Here is an 18,317-nt window from a genome sequence, read left to right on the forward strand (position 1 = left end):
AATTGCCAAATACATGGGGCTCATTTATATGGTAAATTGACTTTTCTACCATGGGTAATCAAAGCGCTTTACACTAACCACTCATTTACCTACGAGTACTGATGACCCGGCATCGGGAGCAACTTGGCTTTCAGCGTCTAGCCCAAAGACACTTTCATGATGGTTGGGGCATCGAACCCACAGCCTCTCATCGAGCCATGCCGCCCATTTATGGAATGTGCGAGGTTTTTGTATTTATAGAACAATCATTTTATAGCTTTTAACTAGGGTTGGCTAGTTGGTGTTACTAACCCAACATATGAGCCTGCCTCTTCCTGCCAGTCCTCGCCAGTTTGTCTTCATGCCATGTTTCTCGCGTACCTTTCCGGTTAGCCTGCCTGGACTTTGCCCTCGCCTGCCCCTGAATACTGAACGCCTGCTGCCCTGTTCTACCACCCAAATGTTGACCCTCTCTGCCTCTGACTACACAAACACCTTTTTCCCTGTTCTGTTGGCTTGGATTTTTACTTGTCCACGACTATCCTAACGTCTGCTGCTCGGTAACATGATCCGCTCTCCCAGTCTGATTACAATTCTGCCTGACCCTGAGCAGACTCTTCACCCTGGATTGCCTTCCTCTGCCTCTTCCTTCTGGTTTTGGGTCTACTCACTGTGTTAGTTTGAGGGTATACTGTACATACTGACATGCAAAACTACATTGATAATATTAAAAAAAAAAAAGCCATTTTGTGTGAGTTTTTATTAAAAGGTTTGTAAGACCTGTTGATTTTTGACAATTTACAAATTGCCCAACCTTATTAATTATTAAATGGTGTTTATACTGTCTTCCATACAGGCTCAATATGTGGTCAGAACCGGTAATAATGTAATTTTTTGTGTTTATTCAGAAGTACTCTTTTTTTATATGGTAAATGGCATATTTATTTTTTGTTACTTTTTCTTTTGCGATACTTATGTGGAATTAAAATAAATCAATAAATATGGTGTTAGAAGTCAATGAGCGTATGTACTGGAAAATATAGCTGTTGAGGGGGAAAAACACTCAAAGATTGTTTGAAAGCAGGAGAAATAAAGTCTTAGAACCCCCAAATCTTAGACATGACAACACCGAAAAATGAATACATGAGCCTAACTTAAATGTATTAAAGTGAATCTTTATAGCCAATATTCAGGCTACAATCATTTTAAAAGTATTCAATTGGTATGACGGCCAATATTCAGGCTTCAATCAATTCCAAAACATTCAAATGGGTCTCACAACAATTTAATACTTTATAATTCATTGAAACCTGAACATCGGCAGTTTTTAGGTTTAACTCATGTTTTCTATATTTAAGCTCATGTTTTCCTTATTTAGTGTAAATCAAGAAATTTTTCATTTAATCTGAAAAATATCTTTGAAAGGATTTCAACAAAATACAGGGTGACCCAAAAAGATGCGTACCCATGAAAATTTCAATTGTGACTTTGATTAAAAAGCTATTTATTTCAAATTACAACCACACATTATTCAGTTTATGGAAGACCATTCACCAGAGTTTCAGCTATTTCTGTCCATTTTTAGTCAATTAATGGCTTTCCCAAGATGTGTTCCAAATGTCCACCATTCCGTTGCAAGCAAACCTGTACTCGTCTGACAAAGTTGTCAATCACTTTTACACACTCCTCTTTCGGGATGGCTCTTATTTTTGCTGTGATGGCAGTTTTCAGTTCCTCAATTGTTTGTGGATTTCCCTGGTATACATTGTCTTTGAGGAAACCCCACAGATAAAAATCTGGCGGGTTAAGATCTGGTGAGCGCGGGGCCCATTCCACATCGCATCTTCTGCTTATGAGTCTCTCTTCGAACCTCTGCCTCAATCGAGCAATGGTTTCGTTGGCTGTATGAGGTGTGGCCCCATCTTGCTGAAACCATTGTGAAGCTCTCACAACCCTTCTCCGGCGTCCCAGCCACGCCCAGTACTTGTTCAGAACAGCCATGTAGCGCTCCTTGTTGACTGTCTGAGATCGGCTGTCATCATCTTCGAACCAAAAAGGCCCGATGATCCCATGCTTGCTCATGGCCAGCCAGGCAGTACATTAAACGGAATGAGGCGGCCTCTGAAGCACTTTGTCTGGAACCTCCGAACCCCAAAAAACATTGTTTTTGCTATTGACATGCCCGGAAAGCCAAAAATGGGCTTCATCTGAGAACCAGACGTTCTCAAGAAAGTTTTCGTCATTTTCAAGCACATTACAGAACCACATTGTTACTCGCTTTTCCTTGTCAGCATCAGTTCGTTTTTGCTTTATTTGGATCTTGTATGGGTATAGACGTAAGAACAGGCCGCAGTGACTACCTTGTCATTCCGAGTTCTTGGCTGCGTCTACGCACTGATTTCCTAGGGCTGCGTCCTACTGAGTCCCTCACTGCAGCAATGTTTTCTTCTGTCCTTGCACTCTTTTTCCTGCCTGAATAAGTTCCCCCTGTGGCTTTAGAACATAAGTTCACTACAGTCCCATGCTCTCTGAACTTCAAAACCCAACTAACAATCGTTGATTTTGGTGGAAACATTTTCGAAACCGAATCTGTATACTCTGGTATGATTTTGTCGCAAAATAGATCTCCAGGGAGAATATCTTCTGCTGATTTGTCCAAGACATTTTTGGGGCAACTATAGCTGAAAACGATCATCCTTAGGTTCATCTTTCACGTACTGCAACAGAAAAGACATTCGTTAAAAAATGGATTTTTTATTGAATAAAATATGGGTACGCATCTTTTTGGGTCACCCTGTATATATTCTAGCATCTTCTCAAAGACATAAGATTGCTAGAATACTGAACTAAAAAAAACTTTAAATACATTTCGAATGTTAGGGCAAGGCAACTTTATTTACTTAGTGCGTGATTACAAATACAACATTTAAAAGCATTTGAAAAATGACAATGTTTTGATTGTACAATAAAAAGAAAGACTAAAAAAAGTGCTTTGAAAGAATGCTTTTGAAGAGCTCATTCATGAAGGCTTGCAGGACAGTCTGTAGTTTTTAACCTATGATAATTCAGTACATTAAAACAGTAACAACACTTCTTGAATGGGATGCTTTTTTTAAAAAAAAAATCATAAGTGAAAAAACAACAACAAAATCGTGTGATTATCTGCTAAACCTTATACATAAATGATTAAAAAGATTTGACCAGTGCCCATTGCACTTTATTTGACAAGTAAAATGCCTGAACTGATTTTTATTTACTTAAAGGATACCTATCTTGATATTTTTGACAGGATTTAAAGCCTAAAATAATTTATTTGACCAAGTCACAGAGCAACTTCTTGATGTGTTTCCAGATTTCTTTCATCTTCACTCCATATATTATTGGATTAAGAAGAGGACTATATACCACAATTTGCAACATCATGAATAGGCGGAGAATCTGTGGAATCTGTAACTCCATTTGGTCCACAATAACATCAAATGCAGCCAAGCAAAAGAAGCACATTAGAACCATGAGATGAGGCAAACAGGTCTCAACCACCTTTTCCCAGGCTCCGCCGCAATGAGAATATACAACAATAAATATTTTGATGTATGTGAAGAGAATGAACAGCACCGGGAAAATTTCAACGTTAATAACGATGACCACACTATAAGTGAGCAACTTTTGTGATCGGACACAGAAAAGCTTATTCACAGAATTGTTACAGAAAATCCCCCCTGTAACAAACCTGCACATTTTATGATTTGCAGCCATGAAAACTGCCAGAGCAACCTGGAAGGTCGGCAGAAACCAGGCCAAAGCCAAGAAGATGATGACTTTGGTGGTGCGCATGGTACTGGCATATTGCAGAGGTTTGCAGATGGACACATACCTGTCGTAAGCCATGGCTGACAACAGATAGAAGTCTGAGGCACCTAAAGTGTAGAAAAAGAACAACTGCAACATACAACCTGTGTGAGAAATGCTCTGCCTGCGGGACAAGGCATCCACAATGAGTTTGGGGTAGATAGAGGTGCTCAACAAAAGTGAGTTTATAGACAAAGCTGCAATAAAAACATACATGGGTTCATGGAGGTTCCTATGAATCCAGATCAGATAAATAATAGTGCCATTAGACAAGAGGATGATAAGATAAAGCATCAAGAAGAACACAAAGTAAACATATCTGTACTTCTCCACATCCATATAGCCACCAAGTGTTATTAGGACATGTGTTCCGTTCATGTTCCAATCATTTGCACGTCACACGCTTGTGGTCAAGAGATGCACGAGTGTCACGTCTTTTATGATGCGTGCCGAACCTCCACGGATCTCATTAAGAGATGTTGTCAAGTCAACACATTCCCCTAAGTTCATTTTTGACTTTGTGTTGTTTGTGAAAATGACCTGTCAATCCCATGCAGCAGATGCAACGCCGCTGTCATGTCAACAAAGTGCCTAAGTCCTTTGTTGTCTGTGGGCTTGACTTCTCTGTCACATGCAGCAGGGTCAAACATTTGTTGGACATTATGATGTTCTAAAGCAGGGGTGTCAAACTCATTTTTGCCATAAGCCGCATTGTAGTTATAGTTTTTGCATTTCGGAGGGCTGTTTTGACTGTGAAGTCAAATAAACTTGAAGTGTGATCGTTACACATTTTAATATCACAGGCAGCTAAAAACTATTCAAATGGGGTATTGGTAACATTGATTGATTGAAACTCAAAGTCATAATCAGCACAAAAAAATCATGTGGCGGGCTGGATAATATCAAAATGCAGTAGATGTAATGTTTTGATTAAAAAAAGACATTTCAAAGCACATCTTTTGTTATATTTATTTTATTCATTTGGAAGTTGATGTTGAAGTTCATGCTTGGAGCTATTTTGATGGAAAAAAAATGTTTCAAACTGTACTGTTATCGCAACGTGTTGGATACACGTAGTATGTGAACGTTGTTCAACAGCAAGCCAAACTCATTAGTTTCATGAGCCAGGTAGCTGAGCGTCTTGCTCCTTTTATTACAATTGGGATGACTTGAGGTTCATGAACATTCAGAGTGAAACTGAAAACACACGAAATTAGCATTAGCACTTTGCTAACGAAATAAATGCGGCACAAATGACTTCCGTAGAAAATGAATTAGCATAGATGCTAACGTCAGCTAGCAATTAGCGATGCTAAACGAACGCGTTCGCGATCTTTTAATATGCCAATTTGCCCATTAACATTCATATAAATTCAAACAAAACAATGTCTAGAACACTGCAAAATACAGGACTTGCAGCCATTGCGTTCGGAGGGACAAGAAAGCATGATGACAAACACAATGTCCAGCCGGAGGTAGGTAAATTGCGCACGTTCTTTTCTAAGCACTACCTATTTGCTACCGTTACACACGACGACTTCCTGTTTGCGCCTTCAAAATAAAGTAGAGAACGGAAGCTAAATACATGGAGCAAACACGTGATTGTAAACAGAACAAAAGAACTACAACATTTGGAAACATTTCTCAACAAATATTACTGTGGGCAGAACACAAACCTTATCATTGGTAGGGAGAAATAAAGCAAATCCCAGAAGGGAAAAAAAACAAAAACAAAAACCAAATGATTTTTAATGTTGCCATTGTTATTTTATTTTCCTACTATCCAAAGGAAAGAGATACTGCAATTTAAGATTGGAAATGTACAGAAGTGTGGAGCTGCCAATGTATAGTTTAGAATAGATGAACAAACTCTTTTGAATGTACATTCAAACATTCCTTCAAAGTAACTTATGGAAAAAAAAAGTTTTGATTGTATTTTCAAACACGTATACACTTGTAAGCGGAATGCCCAAAAACATTACAGTATTTGTTCCCATAATGCAATATGGTATTGATACGCATGCCCCTGTAGCATTGTGGGGGGAAAAATGCTTTGATTTTAGCATTTAGCCTTCAAGTACTTCAACCGAGTTTGCCAGACAAAATTTTTTATTCATTGGTGGCTCCAAGTTCTCTGGAAATTGAATTTTGTAGATTTTATTTTAAAGGCACATTGTTCATTCCAATATTCATTTCTGGAAGAAAACCACAAACAGTTACACAATTGATAGGAGCGCCGTCCGTGTGGAGAAGCTAACCGGACAGGGACTGAATAGCTGTTTTCCGATGTAATGACAGTGCCTAATTAGATGGGATTGAGTGATGTAAGGTTCGCGTAATAACAATGCCAGCCTCAGGGGGACTGCTAATGATCAGCCAGTGTCCATTAATAATGTTCTCATGGGAGGTGGTCGGCAAACAAGTAAATTCTCTGGACAACGCCAGCAAAGTTTCACCTTTGGTGCCAATGATGATGTAATTTCTAAAATGGCTGACAGAGAGTGAATACTTAATGTTTTTATTTAAATTAGTATTTAAAATACACACGGTTGATATTTGGGGAAAAAAATAATTGTAAATCGAGTAAATCGAACAGTTCTCTACATTGTGACTGCCCCTTGTATATTTGTTTTATTTAACAACGCAGTCGATGTTTTTCCTTGATATAATTAATGAAAATGAATACAATATAATTGCAGAAAAGCTTTCAAAACAGAGGTGCCATTTGTACATTTATGCATGTAATTTTCAACCATGTTTTATCCCAGGATTACGTATGTATGTCACGTCCCGGTATACTTTAATTGTTGTTGTTTAATTGTAAAGACAGAACAATATAATTGTTAGGTGCCCTTTGTGTGCAACACCTAAAAAAAATGTCCACTTCACGAAATAAGACCCGTAATTTGACAAACCTTATAGAGCGGCATCATAGTAATGTGAAATTAGCGAAAAGAAATTTGTTTGATTCTTTCGGAGATATGCTACCGCTTTCCACAGTGGATTCACCAGCATTTGGAAACCGTGTCAGCATACAAGCATACAAGACAAGCTAATGCTAATTTTAGTCTAGAAATAGTTCCGGTCAATGTATATCAAGAAGAAGCACACAGAACTCATGTTATCCAGTCGGTTAAACACTTTAACAATGATGTAGGCCAGCTGCTAACGTTAGCCCCACTGAAACCATCTATTTTTGAAACATAGGACACCTGATCTTGAATTTGAATATTAACATTGAAATTGTGAAATGCTCTGAATGTTTTTGCATGCATAAGCTATGCATCCCCGTGCTGTGACGCTAAATTATGAAGGGATTAAAGATTTTGGACCTTGTCTTTAAAGATTTACAATACAATACAGATTAAATGATTTGTAAGGCTTAGGCCAAACTTTCACTGGCTGTGTAATGAGCGTAATGCGCCACATTTAGTATGGCTAATCCATTTTTCCAGTTATGATGGTGAGAGTAATATAAAAGTAATGCAATAGTAGTGTAATGCATTACACTTCGAATACAGTAATATTGTAAAGTAACTAATTACTTTGAAATGACAGTAATAAGTAATAAATAATGCTTTACAGTTTTGATGTAACTTGCCAAGCACTGGTGCTTAGGCAAACGGACATTGCCTCTCAGGCCCCAGCTGCTTACCACTGCTGTTGCTAACAAACAACACACTAAGGACCAAGCAAATGACTACTATTATTTAGATGTTAAAGATGATTATTTGATGGGACTGCCCAGAGATTTGACTTGTTTGTCAGAGGCAGCCTCCCACGGGAACATTTATCGTGACCACTGGCTCATTATTTGCAGCCCCTTGAGGCTGACCTTGTTATGATACCATTGTTACATCACTTTTCCCCTTCTAATTAACCCTTTGGGCCCAATGTGGGCCATTTGCGTCCACCCTGCTTGACCTTTTTCAAACATTTTAGCTGTGTTAATGCAAACGTAATAAAACTTCTCAAGAGCAGGTAGTATTGTCTGATTTTATCATTTCCAGTTTCAGCACTTTTAGTGAATATAGTAGGCAATTTGCTTACTTGACAGCAAACACCTTCCTAAACATGTAAACACCTCCCTGTATTCAAACCTGCGCTGTTTGGCCCACTTTAAACAGAAAAAGCTTCGTTTCTGACACTTGTCCGGATGTTACATGCAATGAATACATGCAAATGAATCGTGGTATGGATCAAACAACCAGACCAAGACTGACTTTTTGAGGTGTACTTTGCGACCACAGTTGATCGGCAGCAAATACAAGAGAAATGCATCTTTTTGGGATCAACAACTAGGGGGACTAGGGGGCTCACAGCAAATATTGTACTGATGTTAGCCACTCAGCGCTCAGGCAGGAGGCCGTTATGTTTCGCCGCCAACTTTTAGCCAGAGAACAAAAACTTTGTGTACATAATTCAAAACACGTTTTGAAGGCACCGACCACATAAATTAAATCACCCTGAACAAAGACATTGTGATTCAACAAGAATTTACCTTGGAACTATAGAGAGAGCTAGAAATAAAATATGTTTTGGAAAGTGCTAGGTTTTTGCCATGGACTAGGGGGACAAGGGGGCCCAGATACTGGCTAGACTTGAAAGGTCAGGTGGACACGCATGGAGCGAGGCAAGGTGAGGCACACTGCCGTGGGTTTGGTCACCCTTTGGACGAGGAAAGGCCCAATGAACTGGGGTGCCAACTTGTGGGTTTCCACACAGAGGTACACATCATGGGTGGAAAGCCATACCTTCTGGCCCACCTGGTAGGCGAGTGCCGGGTTGCGTCACCTGTTGAATGTACGGGTATACCGCTTGCTCGCATCTTGCAAGACTAAGTGCGCTTGTTCCCAGCTCTGGCGGCATTGTGGGGTGAATGCGAGAGCAGATGGGCAGGAGGAGTCATTGTCCAGGGCGGGAAACAATGGGTTTATAGCTGTACACACACTGGAATTGGGAGAGGCTAGTGGCAGAGCTGGTCAGCGAGTTGTGAAAATATTCCACCCACAGGAGCTGAGGAGACCAGGAGGGTGGGTTCAATGATGCCAGGCACCTCAGGGCGGTCTCTGACCCTGGTTGACCCTCTCTGTTTGGCCATTAATTATTCGTGGGTGGAAACCAGAGGAAAGACTTGGCAGGTCCCGAAAAAGTCTTGCACATCTTCGTCCATGATGGTCCACCATACATCACGACAGTGTCACTAAAATGCTGTCCTGCTATTAGTTGGCATCATGGCGTCACTAAGATGCTGGTCTGCTATTGGTTGGCATCATGATGTCACTAAGATGCCCGTATGGCGTATGCTAAAGACTTGATCTGGTGTAGGCGCTTACTATATCGTATTTTTTGTGCATTTTAGTACTCAAATCAAACTTTAATTGGTGAGCCATGGGTCCCAAGATTGCAAATAATATTAAAGGGAGAAGAAGATGATTACTATGGAAATGAAGCTGGAGATAATAAAGAAATACAAAGAAAGCTAGGCTAAGCTACCCTCACTATGGAATACTGTATGGTAGCTCAAGTAGCTCAAGTGATGTCACTCCAAAGGTAAATAACATTTATTTTCCTTTATATTTTATTTATTTATGATGTTATTCAATTATATACACTTATATGATCTACAAGTAGCATTTCCTGCTTATATACTGGATTTATATTTTAAGAATCCGATTGGCAAAAAATTTGAATAAATTCGGTTTGAAATGGCTGAAAATGACATTAATTGACTGGTAATTGATTAAAATTTGTGTAAAAGTAAATAATGTGCTTGGTTCTAAGTAGGCTTCATTTTTTTTCATTGGTTTGCACTCAGCAAGTAAGTTAGCTGTGTTGCTCTGTGTGCCAAGTTTTGCATGAATTTCTTTTAATTATTATTTCCTTTATTTATTGATTTAAATTTATTATTATTATTTGGAAGTATCAAGCCTTGAAGCCTTGTTTATATATTGCTTGTTTGAAAAAAGGACAATAAATAGCAAGCTGCAAGGGTCGGTTAGGCAAGATTGGAAGGTGGGCAGATAAGTGGTCAGACACGGGAAAGGCCGGGGCACAGATAGGCAAGGCAAGAGTAAATGTCTGAAGGCTTGGCTTATGGGGCTAGACGATCTGGCAGGGTCTGGCAGGTTTTTATGCTAGGCAGGAAATTGTTTGCACCTTGTGATGATTGGACTGATTAAGAGGAATGTGATCAAACAGATTTGTGAGAGAGAATGAGTTGGCTGGCCAGACAAGCTTTGACAACTCACAATGACAAAACATTGAAGTTTATAAAAATGTGTTCCTTGTTCAACAAAAGCTTTTTTATTTTAACTTTTAATTACTGTATGTAAATGGAATATTATACTACAATTAATATACACGCGCACATCCATGACCCTAATTAGGATCAGCAGTATCGAGGAATAAACGAACAAAACGCACACATCAATGGACGTACAAACAGACAGACGGAGGGAGGGACGGCGGGAACATAGCCCGCGGCACACTAAATGCCGTAAATTTATACAGCGGAAAGGGGGGGGGGGGGGGCGTCTATCTTGGCGATTACAATGTCGGATGAAACACCTCTCCAACATTCTTGCTGCATCGATTTTACATTCTCTTCAGCATTTTGGCAAAACAGACGTCCATCAATGACGGACCGACGGGAATTCCATCTGTGCTGAAGGTCTGCCCACCTTTGGTTTTACAGTTGTAAAAGGCTGCCTAACAGCAACAATGTCTACCATCTGGCCCGCGATAAAAAAAGTTTGTCACCCTTGCGTTCAAACTCGTTCAAAAGTTAAACCTGGCGCATGTGATGGATAGGTGGCACCACACTATCAAATGAAGAAGGTGAAGAAGCCTTGGATGAGTTTGTTGACATGACAGCCGGCCTTAATGAGATCCATAGAGGCTGAACAGCAAATATAAAAGACTTGATGGTCCAGCTACTCTTGGCCACCAGTGTGCATTGAGCACATGAAGGGTCAACAGATGAATGGAACATGAACGGAACACAGTACCTAATAAGTCTTGGTGGCTATGTAGACGTGGACAAGTATAGATATGTATATTTTGTGCTCTTATTGATCTTATATGTTCTCATCCTCTGCTCTAATTGCACTATTATTTGTCTCATCTGGATTCACAGGAACCTTCATGAGCCCATGTATATTTTTATTGCAGCTTTGTCTCTAAACTCACTTTTGTTCAGCACGGCTATCTACCCCAAACTCATTGTGGATGTCATGTCTCACAGGCAGAAAGTTTCTCACTCAGCTTGCATGTTGCAGTATTTAATATTTTATTCCTTAGCAGGGTCGGACTTCTTGTTGTTGTCAGCCATGGCTTACGACAGATACGTGTCCATCTCCAAGCCTCTTCAATATGCAAGTACCATGTGCATGAGCAAAGTCACCATCTTCTTGGCTTTGGCCTGGTTGCTACCTGCCTGCCACGTATTGGTGGCAACTGTCGTCAGCGCAAAGCAAAAAATTTGTCACTTTACATTGGGAGGAATCTTTTGCAACAATTCCATCCAGAAACTTCAATGTGTGAAACCAAGGTTTCTCACTGTGTGGGGTTTGTTTGTTCTAACAAATATCACCCTCATCCCTGTGCTATTTATCCTATTTACATACATTAAGATATTCATGTTGGCCTTTCGCAGCTGCAGGGAAGTCCGGAAAAAAGCAGCAGAGACGTGTTTACCCCACTTGATGGTTTTAATCAGCTTCTCGTGTTTGTGTGGTTTTGATGTCATCGTAGCGCGACTGGAGTCGGATCTTTCAAAAACTGTGCGACTGATTATGAGTCTACAAATAGTGGTGTACAATCCTTTGTTAAATCCAATCATATATGGAGTGAAGATGAAAGAAATCTGGAAACATATTAAGAGATTGTTCCTGTGTGGAAGGCATCCAGTTGGTCAGCTGCAATGTGAAAGTACATGATTCAGTCAGAGCGATACCCAAATAGTCTTTTTTATGTGTTTCTCTGGGTGAAATTGTGATTGTTCATGTGTGATTGATGGTAACTGTGTTTCTAAAAAGATTCCGGATTTGAATAAAGGTTATTGAAGATCATTCACCTAATGTCATGATTTCATTTGTCATTCATTACATTCGTTTTTTTTTCTTTTTTTTTCGCAAAGTGATTTATATTAGAAAAGAATATCCATGTCTGTGGGACAAAGCAGAAGTCAGCAATGTTTGATTTAAATGGCTTAAAGGATTAAGAATATAACATTCTGGATGTAAAAGCATACTGTAAGTAAATGTCACGATTACATTGGAAATATAAATGTAAAAGAAGAGGGTTTTTTGTTTGTTTTTAAATTTGAGAACATGTCAGAAATGGTACAATTAGCAGTAAAAAAAAAAAAAAAGACAATACCTTAGACATTATTGAAAAAGAAAGAAAAAGGTGTGCCAGGCCGAAGGAATTGTTTTCTTTTTATTTTCACCTGTGAACCAGCAAACTCTCATTTCTTGGTATTACCGACTTTCTGGAAAGAGAAAAACCTTTGCCATGCTTGTCTCTTCGCTGAGGGATATGTTTCTTTCTACAGAAACTACGCACAGACCAAGAGGCAATTAGCATAAACTGAACATATACACACTATAATGAAAAAACAAAAGAGTTCAGAGTAGAAATGAAACAGAATAATAAATTATCTCGTGTGAGAGAGAGAGAAAGAGTAAAAAACAATCAGTAAAACTTGAATTGAATACTTTAATAAAAGTAATTTTTGTCAGCTTTGCTACTTTTGGCGCTTCTGCTCTTCCCATGTTAAATACTTCTTTTCTTGTTAAGCTATACCATTTCAATTAAATATCAGTGAACTCTAAGGAATCATTACAATTTCTGCAACCATTTTTCATAAAAAGTGATCTGACGTTAATTCAAAGCACAGCCAAAGGTTAATAGTCTGATATAGTTTTAATAGTGCACAAACAAGAAATAAGTTCATATTTGACATTGAACAAAACATGTGAACATTCACAGTGGTCATGTGGTTCCTAGAAAATGGGAAAGACCCACAAATAAGATATCTATTCCATCTTGTTACAACATTCAGTAACCCCAACCATTTTTATTTTGACTGGGGCGTGTTATCAAAAACCTAATTGAGGCTTTGATTCACAAACACTTAGAAACACAATGAATTGCTCAGCGCAACACATTGGGAAGACATTCTCTCTTCATTTTATCTGCTGCATAGTAATGCTCTAGAACAGTGGTTCTCAACCTTGTAATGTTCAGTAATGTACGCCAGCCAGTAAAATATCTTTTCAGCCAAGTAACCATTAACCAGTGCAAAGCATTTTTGGATGTCTATGTATGCTTGCCTTCTATTGAGATCATGTTTATGCTTTCATGCTCACAAGTAAATGGCAGTTTAAACATTTCTCAGAAATGTGGAAGATTTCACTGGATGAGGTGATAAACCATGGTGACGTGACAGGTGGTAGAGGACAGTAACTGATGCTGATCATTACAACCCATCCATCCATCTTTTACCGCTGTATTCAAGAGTTGGGTTGCAGGGGCAGCAAGTTGAACAGGGAAGCCCAGACTTTCCTCTCCTCACCCCTTTGTCCAGCTCCTCTGGGAGGACCCTCAGGGGTTCCCAGGCCACCAGAGAGACATAGTCTCTCCAGCGTGTCCTGGGTCATCCCCAGCGCCTCCCCTGATGGGACATGTCTAGAACACCTCACCAAGGAGGCATCCGGGAGTTAGCTTAACCAGATACCCGAACCACCTCAACCACCTCTCAACACGGAGGAGCAGTGGCTCAAAGTTTAGCCCGTTCCTGATGACTGAGCTTCTCACCCTATCTCTAAGGAAGAGAACGGACGACCTGCAGAGGAAGCTAATTTCGCCCGCTTGTATCCGGGATATTGTTCTTTTGGTCACAACCCACAGCTCGTGACTATAGGTGAGGGCAAGAATGTAGATCCAGCGGTATATCGAGAACTTTGCCTTTCGGCTCAGCTCTTTCTTACCCACAAAAGAGCAGATGCTGCAACGTTCTCTCTGTAGATCTTCCATTCCATCCTACCCTTCCTCGTAACAAGACTCCAGGGTACTTAAACTCCTCCACTTGGGGAAGGACCTCATCCCTGACCCGGAGAGGGCACTCAACCTTTTTCCGACTGAGTACCATGGTCTCAGATTTGGAGGTGCTCATCTTCATCCGCTCCAATGAGGGATGGAGGCCAGTGCCTGAGGAAGCCAACATTACCACATCATCTGCAAAAAGCAGAGATGACATGCTGAGACCCCTTATTAACAAGACCCCCTTAACGCTTCGCCTGCATCCAGAAATCCTGTCCATAGAAGTAGGGAACAGAATCAGAATCTTGGCAGAATCCAACTCTTACCAAACTCGGTAATATGGGGACCAAACAGCCTGTATCAAGGCAATCGGTACCCCGTACTCCCGAAGCACCCCCTAAAGAGTTCCCCCAAGGACACGGTCGAATGCCTTCTCCATGTCCACAAAGCACATGTAGACTGGATGGGCTAACTGCCATGCACCCTCGAGGATCCTGGAGAGGATGTAGAACTGGTCCACAGTTCCATGGCTGGGACGAAAACCACACTGCTCCTCTTGATTCCGAGATTCGACCTCCTGACAGACCTTCTCTCCAGCACCCCTGAGTAGATTTTACCGGGGAGGCTGAGAAGTGTGATCCCTCTCCAGTTGGACCACACCTTCCGGTCCGCCTTCTTAAAAAGGGGGACCTCCACCCCAGTCTGCCAATCCAGAGGTGCTGACCTCCATGTCCACGTGGTGTTGCAGAGGAATGTCAGTCAGGACAGCCTTACGATCTCCAGAACCTTTAGAAACTTTGGGCGGTTCTCATCCACCCCTGGGGCCTTGTCACCAAGGGGTTTTTGGACCACCTCTGTGATTTAATCCCCAGAGATGGCAGAAACCACTTCGGAGGTTGCTTGGCCAGTCGGTACCGGGCAGCTGCTGCTGGTCCCACAGGCCAAAAAGGCCAAAAAGGACTCCTTCTTCAGCTTGATGGCATCGGGTTTGAGGAATGCCGCCACGATAGGGACCTATGCCTTAGGGCCACAGCTCGGATCAGCCGCTTCGACAATGGAGTCGTGGAACATGGTCCACTTGGACTCAAAGTCCCCTGCCTCCCCCGGTACGCGAGAGAAATTCTGCCGGAGATGGGAGTTGAAACTATTTCTGACAGGGAACACTGACAAGCGTTCCCAGCAGAACCTCACGATATGTTGGGGTCTGCCAGGCCTGACCAGCATCCTCCCCCACCATCGGAGCCAACACACCACCGGGTGGAGATCAGTTGACAGCTCTGACCCTATCTTCACCCGTGTGTCCAAAAGATGCGGCCTCAAATCCAATGATACAACCACAAAGTCGATCATTGAACTGTCGCCCAGAGTGCCCTCATGCCAAGTGCACATATAGACACCCTTATGTTAGAACATGGTGTTCGTGATGCTTCAATGATGTAGCTGGTTCAATAAAGACTAAATTTAGCACTTTGCTGCTTCAGCAAAAATTAGAAATTAAACATTTAGCCGGTGGATTTTAAAAAAACAAAATCCGCACATTCAACTCTGAATGGCTCAACAGGAACGTGGCTAACTGCATGTGTGATTGGAAAATTGCTGGATTCTCCATGGACTACAATATGACTCAAAGTTGACTGAGAGAAAAAAACAATGTCATTGGTCAAGAGAAGGAGGCAAGCAACAAGGATATGTTGGAAAACTTGGAAACAAGGAAGCGTGGTGGTTTGCTCAAGTGGAGCTGATATGTTTTACAAAAGTGATCACCTAAGAGCATCACAGCTCGTGGACAGTACACTTTTCAGGAAGTTCACCAAATCATTTCCATGTGCTGAATTTGAATGTGTAACTAAAATCTACTGTACAGTCACTCAGAGTTGCATACTCAACACTGCCCAAAATTATCGTCACAGCTGAGTCAGAAAAGATACTTTGCAACACTAAAAAGGATCAAGACATTTACAAGAAGTACAATGGGCCAGAAGAGATGAAATGCACTAGCTATTGTATGCTGTCTGTTGAAAATGAATTCAGTCATGTCCTTTTGGACTTTGACAAATGGGTTTTGGACACGTTTTCTCAGACGAAAGATCATCGCGCATCCTTTCTATTCAAGAAATGAACAGCTCTTGTGAGTGATATTTTCATTTGAAATCTATTAAAGGTTTTATTCATCATTTCGAAAATTATGAATAAAAAAAGGGTTAATGAATTTGAATATTAACTTAGGGGGCTAAAGAACATTTATGAGTGCCTAGGTTTCTCTAAAGTAGTCCAAACGACACGACTGGTGCACATATCTACTCGATGAAATCAATAAAAGTTCAACTTGCCAGGCATGAGAGATTGGCACAGTATAAAGTTGACATGGCAGCAGAATGTTGACATGACAGCATCTTATTTAATGAGATCCATGGAGGCTGTGCAGCCCTTATAAAAGACAACATGACTGCAGCAAATTTTTATCACTGGACACATAAAGTGTCAACAGAAGAGTGAGACATGGCGAATGAGACAGAAATTGAAATAAGTCTTGATGGATACATAGATTTGGTAAAGTACAGATATGTTTACCTTGTGCTCTTCTTGATGCTGTATGTTCTCATTCTCTGCTCAAATTTGACGATTATTTGTCTCATCTGGATTCACACGAATCTTCATGAGCCCATGTATATTTTCATTGCGGCTTTGTCTGTAAACTCACTTTTGTTCAGCACCACTGTTTACCCAAAGGTCTTGGTGGATGTCTTGTCTGATGAGCAGAAGGTTTCTCATTCTACCTGCCTAACCCAGTTTTTCTTTTTCTATACTTTGGGTTGTTCAGACTTTTTGCTGTTATCAGCCATGGCTTATGACAGGTATGTGTCTATCTGTAAGCCTCTGCAATATGCAAGAATAATGGGCACAACCGGTGTCACCATGTTCTTGGCTTTATTGTGGCTAATTCCCGCCAGCCTAATAACTGTAGGAACCTTAATTAATGCAAGGCAAAAAATGTGTCACTTTAGTTTAGATCGAATCTTGTGCAATAATTCTATCCAGAAACTTTATTGTGTGAAATCAACATTTTTTATTGCGTGGGGTTTTTTTGCTTTAACAAATATCACCGTCATCCCTGTGGTTTTTATCCTCTTCACATACGTAAAGATAGTCATTGTGGCCTATCGCAGCTGCCGTGAAGTCCGCAAAAAAGCAGCAGAGACGTGTTTACCCCACCTGATGGTGTTAATCAGCTTCTCGTTTTTGTGTAGTTTTGACGTCTTTGTTGCACGACTGGAGTCAGAGTTTACAAAATCTGTGAAACTGATTATGACTCTACAAGTAGTCGTATACAATCCTTTGCTTAATCCAATCGTGTATGGATTTAAAATGAAAGAAATCTGGAAACATATCAAGAGCTTGTTACTTTGTGGAAGGCATCCAACAAATCAACTGCAATTTGAAAGTGCACGATGAAGTCAAAGTGATGCTTTGTCAGTGAAAGTCTTTTTCTGTTTTTCATTGTGAAATTTTTACTATGTTTCTAATTCGGTAACTATTTTAGCTCCAGAGCTGACAAAAAACATTCAGATCATTCATGTCATAATGTTATTTGTCATTCATTATATTTGTTTTTTGCTCACTCAGGGCATACAGCAAAAATGTGTGAGGGGGTGCATTTCGCAGCAATTTATAATACATTTACATGGTACAAGAAATAATGAGGAAAAAGAACAATTTCTTTGTTTTTGAATTGAAGCTCTCACCATCCTGTGAAAGTCATGATATTATTTCTGACAATACCAGAAATTATACCAATGTTTTTGCTAATGTTTTTTTTTTTTTTAAACAAAACATGTAAACATTCACACTGCATGGTGAAGAGCACTGAATCTGTGGACTCATGACAGCAAGCCTTGAGTCCCAGGTTACACAAAACGTGTATCGTATTTTTTTATGTTCGCATTTTATGAACATTTTTAACTACAAGACAATCAGTTTGACATCTTAATGGTGGTAGGAACACTTTGAAAGATTTGTGGGGAGCAACGAGACCATAATTTTTTATCTTTTATTTTGTATGTTTCAAATAAAATGGATGCAATTTGAGGACATATCAGAACCCCCCTCCCTCATTAAAAATGTATTTGATGAAAATGTTGTTGTTGTTTTCTTGATACATTTGTCAAACCCTATATAAGAGAGTGACATGCAAAGTCGCAAATCTCTACATTCAGTGTTTGAAAGCCTTGTGGTTCCTAGACAAAAGAAAAAAAAAAACACCAATCACACAACTAAACATCTTGGTGCAACATTTAACCAACCTAACATCTTTTCTGGATGTCAAAATCTTCATTGAGACTTTGATATGGAGTATGAACATTTAGAAACATACTATCAAAGTCAAAGTCAAAGTCAAGTTTATTGTCAATTTCTTCACATGTGCTTAATATACAAAGGAATCG

At 40.1% G+C, this 18,317-nt stretch overlaps 3 protein-coding genes across 3 annotated transcripts; 2 read left to right on the forward strand and 1 right to left on the reverse strand.

Annotated features, from left to right (window-relative positions):
* Nucleotides 1-3,288: 3,288 nt before the first annotated feature.
* LOC148423972 (olfactory receptor 4K3-like) lies at nucleotides 3,289-4,266 on the reverse strand. Its single transcript, XM_088415033.1, has one exon. It carries the CDS (start codon nucleotides 4,204-4,206, stop codon nucleotides 3,289-3,291), a length of 918 nt encoding a protein of 305 aa, XP_088271159.1. The 5' UTR covers nucleotides 4,207-4,266.
* Nucleotides 4,267-10,820: 6,554 nt separating this feature from the next.
* On the forward strand, nucleotides 10,821-11,768 carry LOC148423973 (olfactory receptor 52A5-like). Its single transcript, XM_088415034.1, has 2 exons — nucleotides 10,821-10,873; nucleotides 10,958-11,768. Exons 1-2 carry the CDS (start codon nucleotides 10,821-10,823, stop codon nucleotides 11,766-11,768), a joined length of 864 nt encoding a protein of 287 aa, XP_088271160.1.
* Nucleotides 11,769-16,374: 4,606 nt separating this feature from the next.
* On the forward strand, nucleotides 16,375-17,521 carry LOC148423974 (olfactory receptor 7E178-like). Its single transcript, XM_088415036.1, has 3 exons — nucleotides 16,375-16,730; nucleotides 17,043-17,288; nucleotides 17,500-17,521. The coding sequence occupies exons 1-3, from the start codon at nucleotides 16,375-16,377 to the stop codon at nucleotides 17,519-17,521; spliced, it is 624 nt and encodes a 207-aa protein (XP_088271162.1).
* Nucleotides 17,522-18,317: the final 796 nt, after the last annotated feature.

Source organism: Hippichthys cyanospilos, chromosome 5, assembly GCF_059441005.1.
Source record: "Hippichthys cyanospilos isolate Australia breed blue-spotted pipefish chromosome 5, RoL_Hcya_1.0, whole genome shotgun sequence".
Lineage (NCBI taxonomy): Eukaryota > Metazoa > Chordata > Actinopteri > Syngnathiformes > Syngnathidae > Hippichthys > Hippichthys cyanospilos.